Below are 25,905 nucleotides of genomic sequence, written 5' to 3' on the forward strand. Positions count from 1 at the left end.
AGCAAGTATATTTAGATGAATAAAGTAAAATGCAGCTTTGCTCCTTGTGCCACCTGGTACCAGCGTAGGGAAGGTGTCGCAGCAATTGGTCTCCTCGGGGTTCGGAACGTTGTAAAAGTACATGGTCATGGAAATAACAATAAAGATATAACTATCTCAGTTGCTTGTGTAGGACTGATGGTTTCACATGCAGCGGAAGGTCAGTGGTTCTGTTGTGTTTCGGAGAGGTTTCTTTTTATGAAATAGCATCAGTGTTTGTAAACTGTTCTCTACATCAATAACTTTCCAGTTCACATTCTGCTTTATGCACCCATTCACTCCTCCCAAATAACAGAAATCTATAGGTTTACAGTACATTTCCTTGCTGCATGGTGTATTTCTTCAATAATTTTACTGCTGCTGCTAGAGATGGTGGATTTACTATCTCCTGCTCCTAGACACAACCAGAACCTAAACTGCTCTGTGCTTGGAGAGAATCCTCTGCTCCTTTTTAGGAAAAAGTACAGACTCAGCAGCTTTGCAGCGTTCTGATGGAGCTGAAATGTGTTAAAACCAAAACAGTCCAAACTACAGAGCAGTTCGTAAATGGAGAATGTGGATGCGATGTGGTGGTTTAAATCCATGCAAAACTGATACAAACAACATAGAAGCATTTCAGCGCTGATTGTTTTCGCCATGTTTTTGAACATGGTTTGTGTTCTGTCAAACGGTTTAACGTGTTCTCAATTATTATGTTTTTTGAGTCATTTTATTTGCGGTTACATATAACATAATAATGTAATTTATACTTGCATTTTAAATTAGGGATTTGAAACTGTGTTACAAACTGTGACTCCAATTTCACTATCTAATACCTGCAGGAAATCCCACCGTTTTCACCCATTTTAGCAGAGAGCACATGTATAGATCCATAGGAAGGCGTTTCCATGCAGGACACTCCTTGGATGGTTTATATGGCAGCGGCTGCCGTGGTAGCTCTTGGCTCGGCTGCAGCAGGGAGGTTCTCACTAAAGGAATACAGAATAAAACTAGGTGGCATAAAACTTGTGTCTTAAAAACTTTCTCATTTGGGCAAATCAACATTCTAAGGGTACAGTAAGCGCCAGGGGATTTTAGTGACCACAAATGGTTGGGAACTGGGTTTTACGTCTCATCTGACCAATAGTTTATGACGCGCTGTGGTTTTTGCTTTTCTCTAACAACATGTTTCTTGGATCGTTTAAAGTATTTGGCTTGCAACACCTCTGAGGCATGGGTTAGCTCACAGTAATGTGTACTTTGATGTGTCTTATTGTTAAATTATATAGTGCATACAATATTTCATTTTATTTAATACAAATCATTTTTATTTACTTAAAAGGAGCAAGCTGTCTTATTATATGTATTTGGCTTCGAAACAAAGGAAATATATTCTTTTAAGAGGTGTTTTACGTTTTATGGTTACTGAGAGAATACATGGCCTTTTAATAGGCATTTATATAAGTGGGATCCATGTCTCCACTCTATTATATATTTTCAAATAATTAAAAGTGCTATACAAATGCCACATGATAACCTTACAAAAAAGAAAAAGAGGGAAAACCCATGTGGTTTAAGATGTCAGGGAAAAAAAATCCTGTTTCTTGGGGAGGGGAGGAGGCAGAAAGGTTTATTAGGGTAATTTAATTTCTACTGATGCTACAAACATGCATGGGATGAGGATGTGGGAGTTCAAATGTAGACGCGGCTTGTGCTGTTCCCTACAGTGACCTGTTCTTCATTGAGACAGTCAATTGACACAGACGCCAGTGCATTTATTACTGAGTCTACTGTAAATGAGACTTTTGGTCTTGCCAGGGATAGATATTTTTCCTGTGTTCACCACTATCACACATCACATTTGAGAGAGGGGGAAAAGGAACTTTTAAAACAATAATATCAAACAACTTGGAAAAAAATGTTAAATATTACCATATGAAGAACTGATTAAATTTGTATGGTTTTCCTTCAGTAAAAATTGATATGTGATGAAACACAGTGCAGCTGGATAACTTGTTTTGGCTAACGTTCCAGTGTTCTCTGATCTCGTTACCCAGCTATATATAAAGAAAGAAACCGTATCAGCGTTCTTGTTCCTATTGTACAAGCTCTGACATAAATGCCTCCTTTTCATTTACCCCTTACCATCTGGATTGTAAAAAACTTAGCATGAGTTTGCCAGTGAGGTAGTTTATCTACATATCTTCTTCATATTCAGACCTACTCTCAAGTATCATTTTTGTAAGTCTACTCAATGCTGTTTTCATGCATTTGACGTGAAAAACTACTGTATTGGGGTGTTTGCAATGCGGTAGGGAACCCATGTGCAGATGCTGCTCTTGTTTCATTTCTGGTGTAGTCCAGTGTGTTCCAATAGCTGGGAACTGAAGACTGGGTCTCGTATTCACAAGTTATCTTGTTCTGTCCTTCAGGCTCCGTGGGGTCTCGTACACAGTCATTAATCAGTGAAAATGCCGCAATGTTTAGGCACCTCTTCCTGGTTTATTGCAATACAGGTTTTTGTTGTTGCACATATACTGTCTTTATGATTGTGGTATTTTCAGTGTGTTGAAGAAACTCAGGAGCGGTTCTTCCACGTGGATAACATTTTCAATCAATCAACTCATTTTTAAAAAGCGTAAAATCTCTGTCCAAGTCACAAACTTCCGCTTGTCCATATCAGAGGTGATTTTAAAATCTGTACTCCTTATGAATGTTCCTCAGTACCTGAAATGCAAGTCTGATTTAGGCTAGTTTGCTTATTTTACATTCGTTTCTTCAGCAAAACATCCTTACATTGCAGGCTTTTTGGCTGGCACAGGAAGATCAGACTTCCTGCTCATTGATGTAGATAGAATTTTTCTTTTATTTTGGGAGTGACAGGGGGTTGCTACAAAGTTTAATTTTCCATTTTGTTAACTAAGAACATATGCCAAGGGTCTTGGACTCTCCAAAGTACTGACTGACATAAAATATAATGGCAATCCAGCATGGGCTGGGGCTGGAAAATCTTGGATATTGTCCCACTAGATACTGGAAGATGGCAGATTTTTTTAACTGGGATAGATAGCATGGGTAATTTGCTCTTCACTTTGGCACACTCTGTTTAATTGCAACCACAGCAGAGCAAAACCATCTGCTAAAGTGATCAAGGTCGGGGTTTTTGAGTTATGAACGTTAGGGAAAGTCATAGAGACAGTTCTTCTTGTCATTTCTTGTGGTGGAACCCCACCGAGATGGACCCCGTCCTTGGTATAGGGTGGTTGTCTGTGTTGTTTGATAAGTGCCAGCCACGTGTTCCATCGTGCTGCCAGCAAACCTCGGCTGCCCGTGCACCCCGCTCGGCCGCCTTCCTCCAGGGTTTGCTGCGGGACTGCTGGGAAACAGGAACAAACTAAGAAAAGCAGCTTCTTGACAACTGTAGGCTTTGGCTAGGGACTGCACAAACTGCTACAGCTGGAGCTAGGAGGTTTTCCGTGCTTTGTAACAACAAAGCTCGATTTTAGCCATTTTAGTCACATTTTCTGCTTTTGCTGCTGTCAGGTGGAATGTGGGGGCTTTTTCTTATGAAAAGTTTTCACCGGTGGAATCTTTGGACCATCAGTGAGGACGGCAAAAGGAACGATTCCTCTGTTTTTGTGTTTCCACGGTGCATCGCTCTGTGGTGACTTCCAAGCCGTTCTTCACTCTCAAACAGAAGCTTACTCTGCACATGTCTCCACAGGTTTCTTTTTTTTTATCTATTTAGAATACCACACTTCTATGGAAATGAACACAACATTCCTGAAAAAAAAACCCAGAACAACAACAGAACAACGAACGAGCATATGTATGTATATATATATATGTATAAATATATATATATATACATATATATATAAAAGCCCCTCAATAAAGAACTAAATAAGAATAGGGATTTCTATCCCTGCAAGAATTATGTAGACTAAAAAAAACCATACTATTAATACTCTATTTCTACAGCAGTCTTTCTATTCCTATTAATTTAATTCTCAGTAATTTCTAATGAACTTTTAGATTAAAATAGATAATCTTTCTACTTCAAGCAAGGAGTGGTTATTATTGTTTATTGAATGGCAGGACATAATGAATGGCAGTACCTTTGTCCCCAAAACACTAATGTCAGAATTCTGATATTCTGACAGTGTTCTCATCGCGTTTAGCCTTCCTGAATGTGATTGTTATATAAGGATATTGTACATCCTTTTTGTCACTGCTGGCACTGCACAGTTACACAGGTATGGATTTTTTCTGCTCAGGGTTCATACGGTATAACTCAGAAGTATGACAGAACCCACCTTTCTTGTCCAAACCCTTCATTGTGGAAATGAGAGCTGACAGTGTAAAAGGAACAGTCGGTAACTTCTACTCTTTGAACAGAATTCTCATGCAATTGTAGGCATTTTCTGTACATATAAAGAAAGATCATGGCCTTTTATGCCCTTTAAAACTTGCTTGTTTCCCTTTTCTATCTTATCATTGCTACCACAGCTCTCTTCCTGTTCATATCAGTTAATGTCAAATTTGTGTTACCATCTTAACTTTCTAGAGTAAAGAGTATCTTAATCATAAGAATATAAAACTGCTCTGAAAGTTCAGGTGAAAGGCTCACCTAATTCCATAATCCAGTCTGAACTGTGCCCAGTCTTGGAAGCACAGAGAAGGAGAGAGAGGATGCTGGAAGACACTGGTTTTCCACATCTCAGCCTTACTGGACATTTATGTGAAGAAGATCTGGTATCACTTAGTGGGAGTTCAATTTACTGAAATACAATAGAATGCTGTACAAATATCTTAAAAATTCATATGCATTTTTGTGCCCATAATTTAATTCACATGTGTGTGTATTAATTCTGATTTCAGCTTGGCGTGATGTATGTCTTAAGTTCTGACTAATGGCCTGAAATTAGAATTTCAGTTTGTGCAAATAAAAGACAATTAATAGATGTACAGAACTGAGTAAGCAATAGTATATGTTCTGCAGTACCTCACACAAGAGGGTTGCCATATCATGTTCTCTATAGTGAGGCGCACTATTTAGATTTATAGGATAAGTAACAGACTTCATAAAGTCAGTAATTTTTGCAAGGCTCAATAGCTTCTTTCTGTAAGAGCATTGTCTGCTCTATAAACAGTAGATTGTAAAAGAACAAAAACATCCTCAGAATTACTGCCACCCCCAAAAATGTGCCATGTTGCCCTAAAACCCAGCCAAGCAAAGTACTGTATGCATGTGTGTATGGGATGATGTGTTTTCATTGGAAAAGAAAAAGCATTCCATTTTTAGACTATTTTGGAATACCTTTTACAGATTTTCTTTTAAATAACATCACTCCAGAAGCATAACTCATTGGAAGAAACATACTGGAAAATCGTGTATACGTGGTGCTTAGCTTCGGAGAAGTGGCTACTGCCTGAGCTTGATGGCTGATTTTTTTCGTTGTTGTTCTAAGGTACTGAGTCTGACATGATACAGAGATGGCAGAAATGACCCAGAGGAGGTATGAATCAGCTAGAACAAAGGAAAGCAAGTGCAAGGAAACATTAAAAGAAGTTTTCTTCTATCAGTTCAAAGTCTTGTCCATCTGCTCTTAATTTATCATCATGCAGAGGTTGGATCTTTCACTGCTGTTAGGCCACACAATGAATCAAATCCTGTTTCCTAATTTCCACCGTTCTAAGTTATGGTCCTAGGAAATGGAATTCTGCAGTTTCTTGCTTCTCTTCCTGACAGCTGCAGGAAAGGAATGAGGTGAAGAGAGGAAGATGGCACTGTAGACCTTTCACTCGGAACCTACCGAGGTCCCTAACTCTGGTTTGCAAAAGCGCTGACTTTTTGTATGTCTTTGGCAGCCTTTATGTAAGGTCTTATTTTTGCTAGATACTATCCAATATTTTAATGGTATTTCATATAAATTAAGTTGCAAATGCTATATGGCTGAATAAAAAAAGAAAACCCAGATGGATTGCTTCACGCATTGCTTAGCTTCCCTCTTCCAATAAAGTAAAAGTTATATGAAAACCTCAGAGTATCCCTTCTCAGATTTTATTTGATTATTTCAATATGCCCGCTTTCTTTATTTAGGTGTTGTTGAATTAAAAATATTTACAGATGGGTAGGAATTTAAAATAACGTTCGGCTTCAAAAAGTCTCCAAACCAAGTTCACAGATCTGCTTGAAAGTGAATGGCTTCTCATGGAGATGTGAGAAGATTTGGGTATGATAAGTCTTTGGGTATTAGGCCTATTCTAAAGGTAGAGAGGCCAGTTCTCTGCTCTATTGTGTTATTCAGGTGTCTGTATATCAGGATAGCAGTTGCTGCAAAATTAGGGTGCTCACACCTCACACAGGCTAAGCAACGTCCAAATAAAAATAATGCCGGCTTTAGATATTTCTGGGACAGCAGAGCAAGGCGGCTTTTGACAGATGGTGTTCAGGTCTGGTTGGAGGGCCTGTGTATGGGGCGTGATTCCACAGAATTTGTGATACTTACATTTGCTTTCAGCCTTTATGAGGTCAGTATCTTTAGATTGAACAACTGTGTGTCACCCCGCAACCCAATCCCATTTGAAGGAACATAAAGGCTGCACAACAAGGAAAGACTTTGAGCCCTTGTGTTGTGTATTGCAGTGAAGTACCAACTATTGTGACATTACATTTATTTATAGTGTCGAATGTCTGTGGCAGACTTCCTTTCCTAAAAAAAAGCACGTTGAGAAGATATGGTTGTCTCAACTCGCAGGAGAGCTTTCCAAACTAATTTTTAAAATTTAAGTAATTAATTTACTTATTACATTAAATTTATGTAAGCTGTTAAATGCAAATGCTTGCCTTTCAAGGGGAACCTTAATCATTTGTACGTTGTGGTTTAATCCTTTTCCAGTAGAAGCAGAGGAGGTTGGCGAGGCATGGCTTCCTCCCGCACACAGTCAGTATGTGCCCCTGTTCTTACACATCCTGGTGTGGGTTTTTCCATGCACACTTTTTGCTCTTTAGTTATTTGTTGTAATTATCAAGTTCATTTTTCTCTAATAGATGTGATTAAGTATATTTAGCACTGTGTAATGAGTTTTCTGCCTGGTTGCATTCTGGCTAATAAGGAATTCCTCCGAGTCTCTTCTGACAGCTGCTGTGGATCCCAGGTCTGTGCTGCCACCAGAGACCTCTTCCATGAATTGCTAACATTAGAGGAATTAACTCGGTTAGACTAACCATAAAATCTGGGCTGAAATTTGATTACTAATAGATCTCATGTTAGCTTTCAGCAGCACAGATATTGCACAGAAAAAATCATCAGAATTCAAAAATACCTTTGCATTCACGTATAGTGAATACGTAAAGTTATTTGTGGAGGCTGGTACTGATTAAAAAACCTGATTGAAAATAAAACTAGTAATAATTTTTCAGTGTTATTGGTATAGTAGTCTCTTTCTGAGTTCTTAGGATCCATCTACTAACTTACCTGTCTATTGATAATACTTCTGTTATCCGTAGTACTTCTTCTTATTATACCAGCTCCCAAATTTGTGAGGCTGAAAATGATGGGGAAAATCTGTAATTGGTGATGCAGTGCTGTGGTCGAGTTGCTTAGCAACAGTCGCTGCAGCCTCTCTGCTGAGTCTCCGGAAGGGGGATACAGAGACGGGAAGATGAAATAAATACAGTTTCAGTGTGGCTGACTTTGTAAGAGAATGATAAAGGTTGTAAGTTATTTTTTCTGCTAAGTGTCAGTTACTGTGGGAAAAGTCTTCTGTAAACAGATCCTGTGAAAAAGGAGAAAAAATGGAAACTGGTCACTTGAATGGAAGGGAAATATAGCAGTAAATGTTTTCTTGCTAACTGTGAACCTGTGTTATATCACCAGGTATTTTCTGCTATGGTGCATAATCATTATAGAAAATACATAATCGTAACCGTGTGTCTTCTATTTATCACTACAATTGGGTACCAAATTCATAGAGAATAAGGATTGATAATTAATGCCAAGTACCTCTTAAATTCCCTGCTGGTATGTTAATTACATAAAGACTGTTCATAATAGAGTTAGTGGTAATGTTATAAATATGGATGGGTCTAAAATTTTAAATTCTTTTGAGATCTGAACAACTCTACATTTAGGATCACACAGTATTAATTACTAGGAACTATATTTCAATCCTGTTTTATGCAGTGAAATATTTTGCAAGGACTCGTGTGATTACTGAAGTAACAGGGTGTTATTTTCAGTACCGTATATCCCACACCCCGAAGCTTTCGGAAATCCGCTGTGCTTGAATCCTCCCTGTAGTACGAGGTGTCACACTTCTCTCCGTTATTTAGTACAAAATCTCAGCCTTTAGAAAGCTTAAAATGTAAAAGGGAGTGGGAAGGAAGTTGATGCAGAGATATCCAACTTTGCTAAGGGGCTCATATCTGCGGTAACTAGCAACACGCCGGGTTTTTCCAAGTGCTGGTTATTACTGCTCATCAGTGCTGCTCCACAATTAGCATTGGAACACCTAGATAAGGTGGATATATAGGAACTAAAAACAGAGAGCATAAAGGCAAACCAAGAAATTTAAGCCTTTTGACCTCCTTTGTACTTGTTTATTTATGAACCAATTCTTGAGCAAAAGACCAAAAAGAGTATTTCAATATGTTTCTTTGGGGAAAAATATGTTTAGAAATTTAGAAGGAAAGACCTAATTATTTAAGAGTTTATACTGCTTCACTTTTACATGGATGTGTTTTGCAAATGATGCTGCACTCGTGGTAAACCTGATCCTAAAATCCGTCATAAATAAGACACTGCATATCGTAGAAGCAAAAAGGGTCTGATCTAAGTGGGAGTCTGCTGGTTCATTTTTAGAAGGTCAGATTGATAGGCAATATCTCACAGGTTAGATAGTGACTCTATCAAACTAATTCTTAAACACATGGTAGTACAATGAGTTATTCCTGTCTTGGAAGTATGGTTTATGACCTTTCTACCCCAGGTATTATTGCTGATTATTATCTGAGAATGGGTAGTAGCATGCTTTTTTTTGTGTGTGTGTGTTGGTATTTGTTGTGTTTTTTGTTTTTTAGTTTGTTTGGTTGGTGTTTTTAGCTCAAGCTGGTTTTTAACCAAATATGTTTCACGAACCATTTAATACAGCGGATTTCTGATAAATTTCTCTTATAGCATGGTAATAAGGAACCACATTTCATCTCTTTTCCTGGAGGTTATTGTTTAAACTAACATCTTAGGTTGTGCAGATGAATATTTCTGTGACCTTTTGTTTTCTCTTTTGGTTTTGTTTTTTTGTTTTTCTAAGCCCAGATTTGCAGAAAAGTTCGAGTATTTAAGAATATTTTAATTTATTTTGCAAAATCTGCACTTGCTAATTGCCAGCTTTTCAAAACCAAAATGATAGAATTCTTCATATGAGACTGCATAAAAGATGGACCTATTTTGTATATAGAATATTGCCTGTCCTTTAGATCTATGTGTTTTGCTTATGGAATAAACCAAAGTGGGAGAGATAAACTAATATTTTGTATAAGCTCAGCCAGACAATACACATGATAAAGATGTTTCATCTTCTTATGTATGCAGAAAATATGAAAAATTGTAGTTTACACATATTTTCTCAATTCAAGTGTAAAATTGGGCCCCCAGATTGCCCTGGGCCACGGTGGTTGTGTTAAAGAAGCACTATTTACCTAGCAGCTGAGTGAAAAATGATCAGAATATTAGACTCATCTAGGCCACATTAAGGAGCCATTGCATTTCCCGACAATTTTATGCTATCTCAATATGAAAACAGAGCAATTTCAGCTCATATCAGGTTATGATCGGCAATTACAGTTGCATAATTCACCTAGTCGTCTCTTTTCAGGGCCTTTATTTTCCCTCTTGGTGACATTCCTGAGAAAGTGCCTGATAAAAATGTCATATATCATCCTGGCTTTAAAACTCGTAAGGGGGTAATCTGCTATGCCTTGCTGAGCCTATATTCATCACGAGATTTTTGACTTGGAGGGGTCATGACACTCATAATTTCCTTTTTGATATTGTCCTCAGCAGATATGACAAGGGGCTGTAAAAGCCGGGTTGTAGGCTGTGGTTAAGAGCCGCTCCAGTGGGGCTCATCACCAGCAATAACAGGGCATTACTGGGGATTGGGCTGGAGTTGGCCGTTTCGAAGATAATTAGATTTGATGTCAACATTTCTTTATCACCTGCATCCTTTTGTGCATCTGCGTGTCAAGTTGTTATTTCCGGATTTATTAGCACCCTCAGAGCTACTATCTATCTGTCAGCTTGTGTGGTGTTTGTGTTGACAGTTGTAAAGTTAATTACTAGTACTAATGAGCATCGGGCTTTTGGTGGACATGGCATTTTGGGCATTTAAAGCTGTAATTAGATTTTTTTTTTTTTTTTCCTTTGTGTACAGCCACAGGAAAAATGCATAAAATAAAGAAAAAGAAACCCAAACCAAGCACCCTGACTTCAAATCTCTCTCTCCAGTTTGACATTGTTTGCAGTATCTCTAATTCAAAAAAACTCCGAAAGGCAGCTTTGTTCACTTTTTACTCTTTTTTTTTTCTCATCATTAACTCCATGAATATTTGTTTTATTGTGTCATCCAAACTAAGGTCTTTTTTAAAAAGTTTTGTTTTTCAGATGACTTTATATAAAACATGTCTAGATAGTGTATGTGTCAGTCGTTCCCTTTTCTGTAACATTATTTGAACTTTAGCACACAGTCAATATAAGTATTTGTGTTTAAAAATGAATTTGTAGGGAAAACAAAATTAGCCCATCTCCTGATCCCTCTCTTTTTAATATAATAATGCATTAAACCCAGTGAACACAGAGACACATATTGTTTATTACAGAATTGTAAATCCAGAGTAATTTCAGTGAAGTGGGATTAACACATATGTAAAAGAAAGAAGAATTTTGATACTTATTTGCCTTGCGTACATGTTAAATTCCCTATCCTGTAAATCATGTTACCAGATCTTTTATGTGATGTTCCAAGTAACATATAACTCATAGGATTTAGAATAATGGCACTTACATGTGACATATACTTTATGTAAGTATATTGTTTATTCTACTGCTGGAACTAAGAACCACTCCCTTGCTGCTGTTTCTATTTACTTTCTATTTATCATTATCTGCCATTTTGTTAAACAACTACCCTTCCCAGACATAAATCATCTGTAAAAATACTCTGGCTCAGAGAAAATTTCACCCTGGCACTGAAATGATGAGATAACCATTTTCATCTCTTGTTGAAGCATTGAGATTTATTGGGCTTTGATGGGCTACAGACCAGACATCATTCTCTGCTAAACAGACTCCCACTTGCATTTATTCTTATTGCATTTAGCAATTCAAAATGGAGCTCCCCGAGTCCCTGCAGAGCCCCTTCCCAGCTCAGAGGGGCATGGGACGTCAGTGTTATTACTTGATATTAGATAAGGAAGGGACACACACTGAAGCGTGTGGTGATTCAGATGATTTTTTTTATTTCCGTTTAGCAGTGATGACAGAATGTCATCGTGAAATGACTTCAAAAGTCATTTTTCCCTCTGCCCTGGCTCTGCAGCCTTGTCCCTCGAGGGCACTTCCATTGTACAGTTATATTAATTCTGCTAACTTTCAGACTTCATTGCTGACAATAGGCCTTTTGGCTTTCTCAGACTATTACATTAAATTTCCCATCAAACCATGTCAGCCTCTGAGGTCAGAGATTCCAGGAGAAGCTTTAGATATTTTGCCTTTTGACTTCACGGGCAGATATTTCTAAATTGCTTTTAGCTTTGTTTTTCCAGTGTCAGAAATCATATTGAACCGATCTGAAGCCTTGGACAATGAACGCTCATCAGGTGAAGGACAAACGGTCCGAGGGGTGGGCAGGGCGTGCGGGGGCACCCAGACACGTGTTTGCTGGAACGTTTCTGTCCCCGCTCGTGGTGACAAGGATCAGCCACCCTCAGTCCAGCTGCGTTTCTCAGGGTGGTGGGGTTGACCATATGTTTCACACACACCCCTCGATCATTCTTTAAACATTCAGCTTCTGAATAAGAGGCTTTCATTTTATCTCAGTGTATGGTAAAGGTTAACTAGTTTTACTACTGTGCAGTTTGTTCGGCATCTGTGAAAAACAGGTATAACACGCTTCAGTTCACAGTTGGGGAAACTGAGGCATGGAGAGGTGAGCTGTTTGAGCTCGTTTGCAAGCACCTTGAAGGCATTTTGAAGAGTTGAAATGCAGTTGACTTAAACAAAGCAAAACTTTTTTACATAAAACATAGTTCATATAAGAATCATCCAAACTCCAGATTGTACTGTGTGACCATGAAATGGTTTTTAGATTATTGAGAAAGCTTTGCTGCTGAAGTATTCTTTATATATATATATATACATCAAGAATCTCAGCCTTCTCCAAATAACATATAAATTGTTTTAACTTGATGGATTTTTTTTTTTTTTTCACTTTGGAATACTTTTACATTATTGGGGTGAAGGAAAGTATTTGAATGGGCCCTTGTCAAATAAGATTTTTAATCTAACACAGATCCACACTCAGCATTGAACTGGAAAAAATGTTATTTTAAATAAGGTGTTGCTGCATGCAAAATACAATTAAGAAGAAAATGCAACAAAATTATAGGAAGAAAAAAAATAGACTTTACATGATAGAAATACATTGAGAAACTAAGAGCTTGGATGGCATGTAGAATTCAGCAGAATTCAGTATGTACGGCTCTAAGCCACTATTTTGAATTTGTAATCATGGTTGCTGTATTTAGAAAAGAGAAATTCTGCAGTGTTTTCTTCCCCTAAAAGTCTATTATTTAAAAATAGGGCAGAGCAACAACCTTTTCAGAGAAAAAGATTTTACCCTGAAAACAACCTTTGCTCGTTTTTTGGTGGTAGTTTTAAAGGACCAAAATTAGAGCTGTGTTGATCCTCAGCTGAGCGTTGCATACGTGTCGGGATGTGTGTGGCTGGAGCACAGGGGGCGGTGGGACTGGCGAGTGATGAGCTGAGCGCGGCAGCATCCATGTGTTCCTACCTGCCATACGGCTGGGGAATCATTTGTGACACTCTGGGGACAATTTTGTCACCCTGACAGTAATGCTGTTATGCACCGACTTGACACGCAGGAAGAATCCATAAAGACAGATAAGTGACTGTGAAAGTGGCTGGGGATCAGCCTGAGTGCCACCACTCACCTGCGGTGACAAATAGAGAGTTGTGACGGATTGGAAATCCTGCCCGGCGCAGAGATCTGGCAGCCCTAAGCTGGAATAGTGTGTGGGTACACAAAGGGTGTAGTGAAGATACACGTGAAACAGGTACATGGAAGAGTCCCTAGGTGCAAGTAGGAGAGGTTGACTTCAACATGTATTTTTGTTTTTAGCAACTTTTATTTAATACTTGATATCTTTAATAATTGGGTCAAATTCTTATATTAATTATGTCTGATTCTGCCTATTCTTATGATTTCAACTGACATCAGTATGCGTTAACATTGACATAGTGAAATTAAGAGTTGGGCCAATGTGATTTTCCTGGGAGACAGTAGGTCTGTTTCTAGGTGTCATTTTTTTAGTCATTATTTTATACCAATAGAGGTCCCCATCTGCAAATCAAATGAAGAAACTTGTGATTTAACAAATCTATTCTGCTTTTTAAAAATACTGCATTTCAGCTGTTGCAGTCAACCATAGGTGCTAAAAATCAGGACCGAACCCCTCGTTGTTTATTATGTTCACCTACATGTTAATTCCTACTGCAAATGCATTTATGTTGAAAAAAATATGACTTGCAGTTTAAAAAATATTCTTTAGAAACTTAATGATTGGTCTAGTGCTTTGTTTGTTTGTTTGTTTAAGACAAAGGAATGTAAGCTAACCTTGAATGCCATTTCTGAGTTCAGTCACTCTTTGTGACTTTCATTATTCATATTTGATAATTTCAAGTTTATTTCTCAGGAAATAAATCAGTTACAACCCAAGGCAAATCATGTGCTTGGGTTTCGATTTTATTTAGTTTATAATCTGTGTTTCCCCTTGTCTTCTCAGTCTGGCCATTGGCCTTCACTTTTGAGAAGCTGTCCTTTGGAGGCAATTTCTGAAGTCATTTTGATCCCTGGAATAGAGAACAAAAAGATCTGCCACCCTTGCATTTCCTTACGTCCCGCATGCTCAGGATTATTTTTGATGCTCAGTGCCAAATGCCAAACACAATTTCCTTGTTGAGCGCTTACATACATCACATACAAACCCTATTTCACTACTAATTCCATACTCTACTCATTCCTTTTTTATTCTTTGTCTCTTTGGCAAGGTTGGGCACGGGTTTTCTGGATGCTTTGTGTAGTCCATTTGGCCTCCTCTCACATGATCTGTGCTGATATCCCTCCCGTCACCCTCTCCCTGAGCTGCTGCAGCATGGCTGGTTTGTTCTCCTGAGGATGATGTCCCCCGGAGAACATGGTCCCCGAAACAATGAGCCACGTAATGATGTATTGTGCAGTAAGGTACACCGGTCATCATTACCGGCACTTCCTGACTGTTTAGCAAATGTCTAACTTGCTTCTCCATTGATGTATCTTATTAGAAGCACAGAGCAAACCCTAATAAAGAGAATTGGAAACCTGTTTCCTGCTTGCCCCGCCCTGTCTCAAGTTCTTCATCACAGAATACTTTTTAGGAGCCCCTAGGATCTTCCCCCTTACATTCCTGCACATTCCTGTTGGTTTTGTTATTTTTTATTTTTATTATTATTTCTTCTTTTGCCCATCCCTTGCGGTAGAGTCCCCATTCAGACAAACCTTCCATTGCTCGTAGCTCTTCTCTTACTATTTACCTCCTGTATGAGTGTGGTTTTTTTCTTGATCTGCTTGCTTCTCCTTGTCTAAGGCTGTAATACCTTTTACCTTTGTCAAGAGTCATTTGTTGCCATTTTAGCCTAGTATATGGGGTTTGTTCTGATTCTTTCTGATTGGTACAGCACTTTATGGAGTACTTACATAACTCAGGAGAAGAATGAAGATAGATATTTATAAATTTTGGCTGAATATGCATCAGTTTATCTCAAGCGTTAATGATGCCCCCCTCCAATCATTATTAACATACATTTTTAGATTCTAGAAGACCGTTTCTAATGTGTTTTCAGCTTCTGACTTTGAGCAGGTAGGGTTTGTATTTCCATTGCAATCCTGAGCAGTAAAGTCTTTTGAAGCAGAGGTTAAGATGCATGTGTTATTCAAGTCCATGAATTTCTTACTTATTAAAGATGCAGCAAATACAATGAAATTTTTTATAAGTGGTAAGAATTAGCAAAGCAGTGTCCAACTCACCCCATTTTACCATATTTTTGCTGAGATACAATTATTTGAGCTAATCAAAATTAAGGTCATGCTTTTTCACCAAGAAGTGCAATTTTTACAAAGTGAAAGCTTTCCATGGTAAATAATTCTGTTTTATTAGAACAAAAACTTTATAATTTTTTGAGTCTGATCTTATGTATAATAGTTAAGATTTCTGATTATTTAATAGCATCTTTGATGTATTTTAGACTTTGTAAGATAAAACTGTGTAATGGCCTGTAGGAGTTAAATGACTATTGCGTAAATTATAGGAGATGTAGTCTCCCATATGGGGTGTTGACCATAGTGTGAATGTGAACGTTAGGCTCACCTGCCACAACTGCCATCAAGCTATATGTCACCATGAAGAATACAGTTCAATATTTTACTGACTAAAAACCAAGTGTTTCAGCTCAGTTCTACAAACCAGAGTGAACATTGCAATTTGGGATTATTTGGGCATTATTTGATTTAAAAAAAAAAAAAAACCATGCAATATATAAAAAAGCAATGGAAATTTCAAAATTTCCTCTGGCACAGAGATTTGCGTTTTCACTCAGCTTATACGCAATATGCCATTGGCAAAGCAATTCTATATAGTCAGTTGCTCTTGTTGGTTGAGCTGAATGCTAATGGAGGAGCTTTTATCTCATTCAAAACATATTAGTCAGAACCCGGAGAGCAAGAGGATACTGCCAAAAGGTGTCTTGCATTGACAGCAGAACTTCTAGCGCTAGAGCTCATCTCTCCCATTTCCATTCTAATCTTGGCTCTGAGTTGGGGGAGCAAGATACAGTTATTTCCTGTCACTGCTTAGAAATATAAAAAAAAAAAAAAAAAAAAAGTTTGTTTCCCATTTTTCTTCTCTTTTTGTAGTGCCTTTACCCAGAAGGTACATAATGACTGCAATTCTTGTGCTTCAAATGGTGCTAAAGCAGTAGTTGTGCTTTACTGCATCATGGATTTGCAAAGGGAATTGGAAGACTTTTTCATACTTTTATACACTCAAAAAAAGTTGAATGTAATGATTCAACATACTAGAAACATATTATAATATACTTTAGAAAACTGATGATGGGATATCCAAGTTTCTAATGCTCATGTTCCTTTAGATCATGTTAATTTTATTTAGTTGCTCCGAGTGGTTTTAGTTTACGTGTCTATGTCTTTCCCATGAAAAGCAGTTATCTGTGGAAAGCTTCTGCTATGAGTGCCCATGGAGAGCCAGTACTTTTATTATAACTGGCTGTGACACTTCAATAAGTCAAGTGTTTCTGCATCAGGATGTTAGCAAGGTAAAATATTTTCTTCATTGTACAGTAGGACAGGTCCATGCAGAAGTACAAGGATCCTTCTGGCTGAGCATCTGTCTCCAGCAGTGACCACAAGCAGATGTGTAGGGAAGAGTAATATGAGACAGTTATTTATGGTATTTTTGTACTGTTTATTATATTTGTTCCCTCAAATATCCTTCCTAATAATTGTACAGTTATGTTCTTCCATTTCCTACAAATTGTCAGCCTGGTACACCATGTACTGTACTCTCTACTGCGCTCCTACTCCAGCTGAGGCCTCTGTTAGAATCATAGAGGTGTAGGCATGGGGAGGGTCGGGATCCGATGTGGCCATTATCATGAGATGGTGAAGTGGGAATTCTCTGTGTTGGGTGAGAATGAGTAACTTTGGATAAAGGGAAGGATGGGGAATTCTGGAATAGGGCCACGTAGCCAAAAACCCTACTTAAATTTACAACACAGTGATCTTTTAGTAAATTAGTTGCTGGAAAAAAGTGGGCTTTTCATGAGAGGCTGAAGGAGCAGAATCCCTCTCTGTCCTTTAGGAGTGCTGATACTGAGGCTGTGCGTAATACCTAAGCCCAGAATATGAAATTTTGTCCAATGGGAGGGCATGGAAAGAAAATTGGCTTCGTGAGGTGTTTGATTAGAGAGCCCCACAGTGTTTCAACTGGTTAGAACATGAAAATTCAGGAAAAGTGCTTTCCGGTGAATGAGCAGTATGGACACAAGGAATTGTTTTGCAGGGATTATTAATAGGAATTGAAGTAACGAGACACCATATGTATTCTTCTACAGAGAAGCTTTGGGTTGTGCACAAAGGGAGGAAAGTCACAGTGTTACTGGAAGGGCTCACAAAGGTCAAACCCTCAATTACAAACTGAATAGATTGCAAATAATACACCTAGGTCACAGATATATCTCTTTTTCCTATGATTAATTATGCAAATCTGGTATTCTGTCTCAGGTCAGATCTATGACCATATAGTGTGTTCCCTTTTTTGTGGAAAATTTCAGTGTTTTACTCCCTCCTCCAAAAAAAGAGCTACTACTGGAGTTTCAGAACTTCCAAACCACGTTTCTTGCTAATTTATTTCAAGCAAAGTGCATTTTATGGGCTTATCTACTAATTCTTTTGATTAAAACACAAGCAAAACTCAACCAACTTGAACAGGTTGAGTGCCACATCTGTGCAGAAGATATCAGCACACTTATTTATGGCTCCAAGAAACAGAGTCTAAATTAAAGCAGCTATTGCTATAGAGTGGATAAGCGGCCATTATGAATTATCCTTAATTATAGCGATTTCCTAAACTAATAAACCTGCTAAATCTTTATTGCAAAGGTTAGTTTACACAGCGCATATAAAATCCGCATGTGCTACGCATCAACCGCCAGCTGTCTGACAGTGTGTTGCTATTGCAGTGAGCGTTCACATAAATTTTATGTTGGTTATATTAACAGTCAGTCCATATCACTACCCACAGATGCCAGTAGACATAAAAATTGCTCTCCAGTGAGCCTAAATATCCCTCGAAGCTAGTTGTGTCTAATGTTCCATGTAGTATTTGTACGTGAAAGCAGCAGATTGAAAAGTTATTTACAGATGAATATTTCAATCCAGTTAGTTCATATTGGCCTACTTAGGCTTCTTTGCTGGTTTATTTGTATGCTAAATAATTCACTAAAGGTTCTTGTTTACTTTCAAAAGTAGTTTCTATGAAATGCAAACAACAGAACCAACTTTAGGTGCTCAAAAGGCTAAAGAGGCCTGTTTTAAATGCAGGTCAGAGCTACAGGCAGCATCTTGCAGATGGGCTGTCACTCACAGTTTTCACCCTTTTAGTTGCTGGGTTTTTAAAGAATTTACTGAGATTTGCTGTTTTCCTATGCATTTTTGGCAAGAACAGGTTATTTTCTTCTTGATCTATCCTTTTTCACAGAGAGATGTGAAGTCCTTCAGGGTCTTCCCATGGAGCAGGCAGTGCCTGCACGGCGTGTCGGTGGCTCTTAGATGGGTCCTTGAGAGTGCATAGGGCTAGCAGGTGCAGCAGATACGCGATTCCTCCTGCTGTAGGACATAAATATGTTTTTGTATTAATTTCTCTGTACAACGTTTGCATAACATTTACAGTACACTTTGATTTCTTGATTAATCAGAGCACTGGACAAATTCAGCCCCTGCCTGTTCCTTTCCTGAGATCCAGGAACTTGGGAACACTCCGGACACAGCACTGACTAGATCACAGAGTTCATCTATGTGCTAACTTTTTGTTTTATAATATTGATTTTATCATTTTTACTGTTTGTAGTAGGAGTTGCTTTATTGATATTTACTCAACGCCTCTTTGTGCAAAGGCTGTAGAATACTTTGTTGTAAGTATTGACATACATCTGCTGGTGGCTCCACCACCATCAGCTTATTTCACCCAAATGGTATTCAGATGCCGTAATTGTTTCTTACTATTGATTTTAGATTGAGTTTATAACATGCTTCTGAAGTCCATAGCACACATGCTGTGTCTGGGTAGAGTTTCAGTTCAACCTTTTCAACGAGAATACGAATCACACGTATTAAAATTGCAACAGCATAATAATTTAAGTCTAGATTTGCTTTGTAAGGATCTCTCAAGAAAGACTGAGACCAATCAGTTCTTGAGAGATCGTGAAAGTGTATTTTAACGCTTCCTAAAGAACAGTTGGTTGTTTTTTGCAGGCGTTCTGAGCTATTAGTGAATATTTTAGCACAATACTAGGGATTCTGTACTGTCAATAGTGACCTGTACAAATATGTAGTTGCTCAGGCTTAGGTTCACAAAGCCATTTAAAAGCCAGTTGTTTCATTGCCTGCATGTCTTGCTGTTTGTAAAATGAAGACATTGGGGCAAATTTCATCTTCAGCAACTGCTAGGGATGGGTATATAGTGCAATATAACTTCTGCAAGCGTTCCTTTAAAGAATGAGTGATTTCACTTGCCTTATGCTCAAGTCCCATTCAGTCTTTGCACAGAAGTTTTCATTGATAAGTTAACCCACCAAAGTGCCGTGGAGGCACATGCTTTAGTGGCATCACCTGTAGAATGAGAACTCCCGATGTAAGATAGAAATACTTGCACTAGGAAATACCGAGGGTGAGGAGAAGCACGTGATAACATCTGCTAAAATTAACCAGTAGAACACATCTGACGTATCTATTGACTTTTACAAATTACATTTTTATTTGTGTGGGTTGTTTTTTTTTTTTAGCCAACAGCAGTGGACTATAATCTTTATCCTCAGTTTACATAACATTTGGAAACTGGACATAACCTTCCAAAAAATCAGGTTAAAGTAGGTGCTATAAAGTATAGGAGAATTTTTTCCTCTTGTGCCACAAAAGCATGAGCTCACTGCCGAATTATTACTTACTTGACTGGAGGTGCATTTTGCACAGCAAATGCTGTGTTACCATGCTGGTTATAGAATCAGATATCTATAAAAGATATCTCTTTGAAGAACTGAATAGTAGTTTTTAAAATTAATTTGCATGCTTGTTTTTGAAAACAGAGTTGAATTCTGTTTAATAAAAGAAGGGAGGGATTAAATACAGAATGCGTAGGAAGGTTAATGAGGGTTTGCACCATAAGTTTTTTGGCAGTTTTGAAAATTTCACTTGCATTAAGCAAAATAAAAATATTAGAATATTTCATAAACATGCAAGAGTGTGTATTTATGTGGAGGGCAAGTTCATTCCACAGGGAATTAGTTTTCCCAAAAGGAAGCGAGTTGAACATTGTTAGTATTAAAATACAAAACCCCAGTTACATTTGCCAAAATATCAGCAATCAAATTCAGTCCTCATGTGATTGCATCAAATAGAAAGCTTGGCCCCGCAGTGTTAGCTGTGAGTGAAGACAGATCAGCAGTACTTCTACAACAGACAGGCAAAGAAGCCATTGTGAAATATTAGTGTACGTGTTGTGAGACGTCAGTATTTTGCAGAAGCTGTCCCATTCATCAGTGCTGCCCTAGTTGCTGCAGAATACACATACTGAAGGAAATATTTCTTCGTAATTTTTATATGTAAAAAAAAAAAAAAAAGGATTAATTCCAACCCGTGTGTAGCACTGAGAAACACAAAGTTTATGAAAGGAGTTAAATTACATGGTTTGTATTTTGATGAGAGTGTAAACATTTTGCTAGTCTCCTAAATATTACACTGGAGAAATCGGGGCATCTTCAGACTGATTCTCAGCCTCCTGCTTCCTGAGGACTTCTCCTGAATTCGTGGGAGGTTCCTCTGAGTGAGGAGCTCAGGACGGGGCTTCCTCACCGTCAGTTAATTGGGCAGAAATCTGGCAATGTTAGAGAGAAGCACATGAATGAAGGCAGCCAGGCATCCTGCAACTACTAATTCACCCGCGTAACGCATCTTTGAACTGTCTGAGGCATACCTAACTGTTTACGTGCTACCAGCAAGAGTAAATACTCTGAACAGGAGGAAGAGACGGAGTTGCTGTGAATAGAAAAAAAGGTTATAAGACAGCCAGAGAGAACCTGTCACCTCCAGTTAGGAGCCAGAGCAGCTCCACCTCGCAGCAACCAGAGACCAGGTTGTTATTCAAACAGGAGAGGGGAAGAAGCTGACTTAGACCTCCACTTGCTGTCTGATACGGTGTCGAAACATCAGTTCTAGGAAATCTTGTGGACAGAATACTGAGGATAAGTTGAGTCTAAACGCTAACAAGGAAATAGCTAGGAGAATCTGCAGGTTCAGTGAAGCTAAATGGCCACTCTTGCTAATAGCTGTGGAAGGGATTGAATGCGCTGGCTGTCGGGTGCAGATGAGAATTCTGCCAAGGAAAGTACTGCTGGCAACGGAGATGAGAATTATATTAATAACTAAGGTAATCTTGTTATCCTTAAGAATCCTGATTATAGTCATTTAAAAAATAACAACCTGTTTGTCATTGTACTGTAAAGCTGACAAAGGCACTTTCAAAGATCCTTAAATTAAGCCACCTCATTTTCTTTTCTCTTTGGAACACCTATTCTTTATACATAGATATTATGTGCTAGGTATTGGAATAGCGATTGCCTTTGGAAACCTATTGTTTATGCCTACAGCCATGTCAAGTTTCTCTCCTTCCATTAACATCCTCAAGGTCAGGTGGAGTGGTCACCGCCAGTTTTCACTCCTCTTATAATGTTTTTGTTTTATCTGGTGTCCCTTGGAGAACAGACAAATTGGGTGCATACATGTAGTAGACCATCTTGACATTGATTTTTGAAGGTTCATTAGATAAATGCTGACATCATAGATTGATGTCTCTTTAAAACAGTGCCTAGCACAGAACCATTGGGGGAATCAAAAATATCGACTCGCTGTGTTTGTGCAGGAGGCCCACTGGAGATCTCCTGCATTAATGGGTCCATCAATTTAGGTGTTCTTTAATTATTCTAATTGTACACCTTGCAGTTGGAAACTGAGTTTATTAGGATTTCTGCTAGGTAGTCACACCTTTCATGAAGAAGAAATAGCAGTGGATAATAGTGACTTCTGTCTACTTTGTCATCGCATCTTGTATTGTTCAGTAATTCCTGTTTTTTTTTTTTTTGCTTTTGCTTTATTATAGGTTGTGTAACATGGTGGTGAAAATGAGTAGGGATGCAGTGATGGACCAGTGCAGAGGCCAAGAAACTATATGGTGCTTTAGAGAAATACATGCTGGTAAAATAAAGTTGATGGTTTTGTTCATGTTTAACCCCTCACCCTGCTACCATCAATAGATTGAAGACATCATTTGTATCTGCAAGTGTTTGTTTAATTAAGACCTCCTAAAAATCTTTGCTATTGATTCATTCCATTATCTTATTGATTAACTGCACTGGATCATGTACTTGCTCTTTAGTGGAAGGCAACAGTTTCAGCCTGCTGTCATTTACCCGCAGATGTGAACAGTAAGCAATGTTCAGCATCCATGGCTGCCAAAGTGTCTGGTGTTTTAATGAAGCACTGGCTGCAATTCCCTGTATTACATGAGAAAAGCCAGTTGTCTCCTGCTGCTGGTGTGACCAAGCATAAAGGTTTTCTTCCAGTTATTCATACAGCAGCTGCTTAGCAGGGAATGTTAAAAAGTTGTGCTTTGCATTTCTGTGTTAAGATCTAGGGGTTTGAGTCAGAGCAGCAAATTAACACAGATGACCTGCATGTTTCATTTCCAGGCTTTTGTAAGTTGTCTTTTTTCCCTGCTGGAAAATAATGTAAACCAGGACTTTTTTATGATATGATGTCATATTTGTTCCGTGCAGCTTCACCTTGTGGAGTTTACTGCATGACCTAGTATTAACGTATGTGTATATCTGATAAAAGCAACCTACCACTGCCTTTCTGAAGATTTTTCTTGGGAAAATCATTCAGTAACAACATTCTGACTGCTCAAGAACTGGACTGTCTGGCTACATTTGTGCAGTCACATGTGCTCTTGTTTGTCATCTCTTTGTCATCTTTTTTGTAGAGAAAAGTCCCTGCCTTATACCAGTGTGATAGCCACGTGGCGTTTAGTACCTTATTTTACAATTCCAGAAATAGGTTTCTGTGTTGGAAGTAGGAATGTGACAACTCGGAGCTGTGGGGACCAGGTGCCACAGAGTCACAGCGGTGTGATGTGCCGGTCTCCTTTGCCCACCCCAAGGTCGGCTCAGTGCAGGTTTTACAAATGCTCGGGCTGCCTCTCAGATTTTTTAGGGGTTACCAATAGTAGCAAGAGGTGGTAGCTGACACACAAATTATGGGTAAGTTTAAAGCAAAGGAAAAAACCTAGCCCAGCCTTTTCTCCTTCTGTCCTGACATTTGAGTGACAACCCAGATTGGTCCAGAGTAACTGCCAATATTTCAGTGGAAAATTTTCAAACATTATGCATGCCATATTGAAGTGTTTCATAGGAAATAGGGCACATATTCTTTATTTTCGTATGCAGCTCTTTCTTGACATTTCCAATATACTATATGTACTGTGGGTGGTCTCCTAGGGAATGGCAGTGGGTTCTTTGTTGCCATTGTGAAGGGAGGGCTCAGAAACTCCCTCCATGACAAAATCACTACTTTTTTTCCTCCCTTTTTTTATATAAAATGAAAACTTGTCTACTTGAGCTGTTTTAAAATTCTAACTCAATTGAGACTTTTGTGTTTAGTTAAGTTTATATATCTGCTGGCATGCTTTGTTAATTTAAGCCAAACCCTCAACTTTACCTTGGCAGAAACACTGATTTTGTTGGGTTCCCTGCACCCTGTTAAATGAGCTAGTACCAAAACAACATCCAAAGGACAAATGACCATGTTCTGATTACTTTTCAGGGTCTTTGATGGCAACAGTAAGTCCTGACTCAGCCTTTATGATACCTTTAGCATGGCAATTTTGAATGCCTCAGGTTATTTGTAACTGCATGAATGCTAAAATTAAATCACAAAAAAGATGTTAAGTTCTTGTTCTTTAAGCCATCTCTGAGAAGCTACATCTAACTTTTTTTTTTTCAGAATACATTTATGTGCAAATAGTAGGTTTTCTTGTTTTGTTATCGTAAGTATGTCACATTTATGATATAGATATCTAATGTGTATCACATATGAGAAGCTGCCAGCCAGATTCTGGGATTGTGCAGAATAGGGTAGAAAGGGCTACCTTGTTGGCAGGAATTGCCTGTGCTTCCCTTCTGGTCCAAAAATCATTAATTTTGTCTATTTATTTAACCCAAGTGGCTGCACCACTTTGGGGCTGCTGTTGGAGGAGATCCTGGGGATCTCTCAGGTGGCTGGTAATATCCTAGAAGAGTTTACTTCAGAACAGACCTAGATCTGAATTTTGTATTTGGTGGGGAATCAAAGACAGAACACAAATATTTGCCTGACAGGTCCACAGAAGATGGAATGACCAAAGTAGCAGAGTGCTGTTGGTTTTAGCAGCAGACTTGGGTGTGGGACAGGACACAACTTGTTCCTTGGTTTGATGGGGCTTTCTCAATTACACACCCTTGGCATCTCTGTGATATTCTTTCTGTTCCATGTCTGGCTTGGATTTTTTGCTGAGCTTCGGTCTGCTCCTTTTCTTAGGTTCTGAGCACTTGCAGTGATTAGAGAACAGAGCAAATCCTCAGCCAGAATGGGCTTTGTCCAGTTCTTTACCAGTGACTGAAATGATGGTGGAAGAGTTCCATGTGTCTCTTATTTCATCTACAGATGGGCTGACTGGACCCACTGTTTGTTAATCAGGTCAGTACATTTGCTTTAGATAGTCATACCCTTGATGGCTTTAAATGCACAAGGGTTGGGTACTGGTGAAGAACAACTGTACAGGGTTGACTTGGCAAGATCAAAGACAAATACTCTCTCTCTATATATATTTATGCATATATATATACACACACACACACACACACACACACTGCTCACTGTTAGCTAAACTGTGAAGTGTATGCTAGCTAGCTCTGAGATGCATAGAAGAATAGATTCACACCTTTGGATTGTGAATTAGGCTTTATTAGCTTATATTCACAGAAGTAAAGAACAATACATTTTCAGCATGTTTGTGGAAAGCAGGCTGGTTTTGTTTCTCACTGATCTAAAATCCAATTACTCTGTAATCTTAAGTAATTCAACTATATCCCTACAGGAAAGTGTAGATAGTAGTAATCAATATTGATATAAAGAGCAGATATGAGTCTCAGGAAAAAATGTAAACAATTGGGATATTTTTTATAAGGACAAAGTCAAATTTTTAAGAATTTACTGTGAACTTCAATTCAAAAGAGACTTTGGGACAAGCTGATGAGAGTGTTTTGTGTTCACAACACATAAATGAGTTTTGCGAGGTCTTTTGAACATATTTAGCTGAAATTTCCAATTGGAAGTTACTTGTTTTAAATAGGTCAAAATGAGTTTTGTTTTTTTATTGTTTTGTTGTTGTTGTTTGTTTGTTTGGGTTTTTTTCTGGTTTTGTTTCTTGGTTTGTTTGTTACAATTGGGGAATGTCTTTCCAAAGTATCTTTCAATGTCTAATAAATTGAAACTGACCTTTTCCATCAACTTTTATGGCTTCAAGATATTAGGATTTTCTAGGGAAAACATGTTGCATTGAAAAGATACCAGCTATATCTATTGAAGATTTATTATTTATCATGGACCAAATCTTGCTTTCTGTACCTACATAAATAGTTAATGAAAGTGCTTCCAAGCATAAAG

The 25,905-nt window shown here is 38.3% G+C and overlaps 1 protein-coding gene across 12 annotated transcripts in view; it reads left to right on the forward strand.

Moving 5' to 3' along the window:
- The window catches only part of FTO (FTO alpha-ketoglutarate dependent dioxygenase), a 322,731-nt gene that overhangs the window by 175,913 nt on the left and 120,913 nt on the right, over window positions 1-25,905 (forward strand). For 4 of the 12 annotated variants that reach the window (XR_011741310.1, XM_071814482.1, XM_071814487.1 and 1 more), the window contains one exon: window positions 22,304-22,398. The exons of the other annotated variants lie outside the window; for them this stretch is intronic. Coding sequence is in view for 3 of the 4 variants with exons in the window: in XM_071814482.1 (XP_071670583.1) it covers window positions 22,304-22,398 (95 nt within the window). In the remaining variant the exon portion in view is untranslated. The remainder of the gene's footprint in view (window positions 1-22,303; window positions 22,399-25,905) is intronic. 12 annotated transcript variants of the gene reach the window in all.

The sequence above is a fragment of the Patagioenas fasciata genome, chromosome 13, assembly GCF_037038585.1.
Source record: "Patagioenas fasciata isolate bPatFas1 chromosome 13, bPatFas1.hap1, whole genome shotgun sequence".
Classification (NCBI taxonomy): domain Eukaryota; kingdom Metazoa; phylum Chordata; class Aves; order Columbiformes; family Columbidae; genus Patagioenas; species Patagioenas fasciata.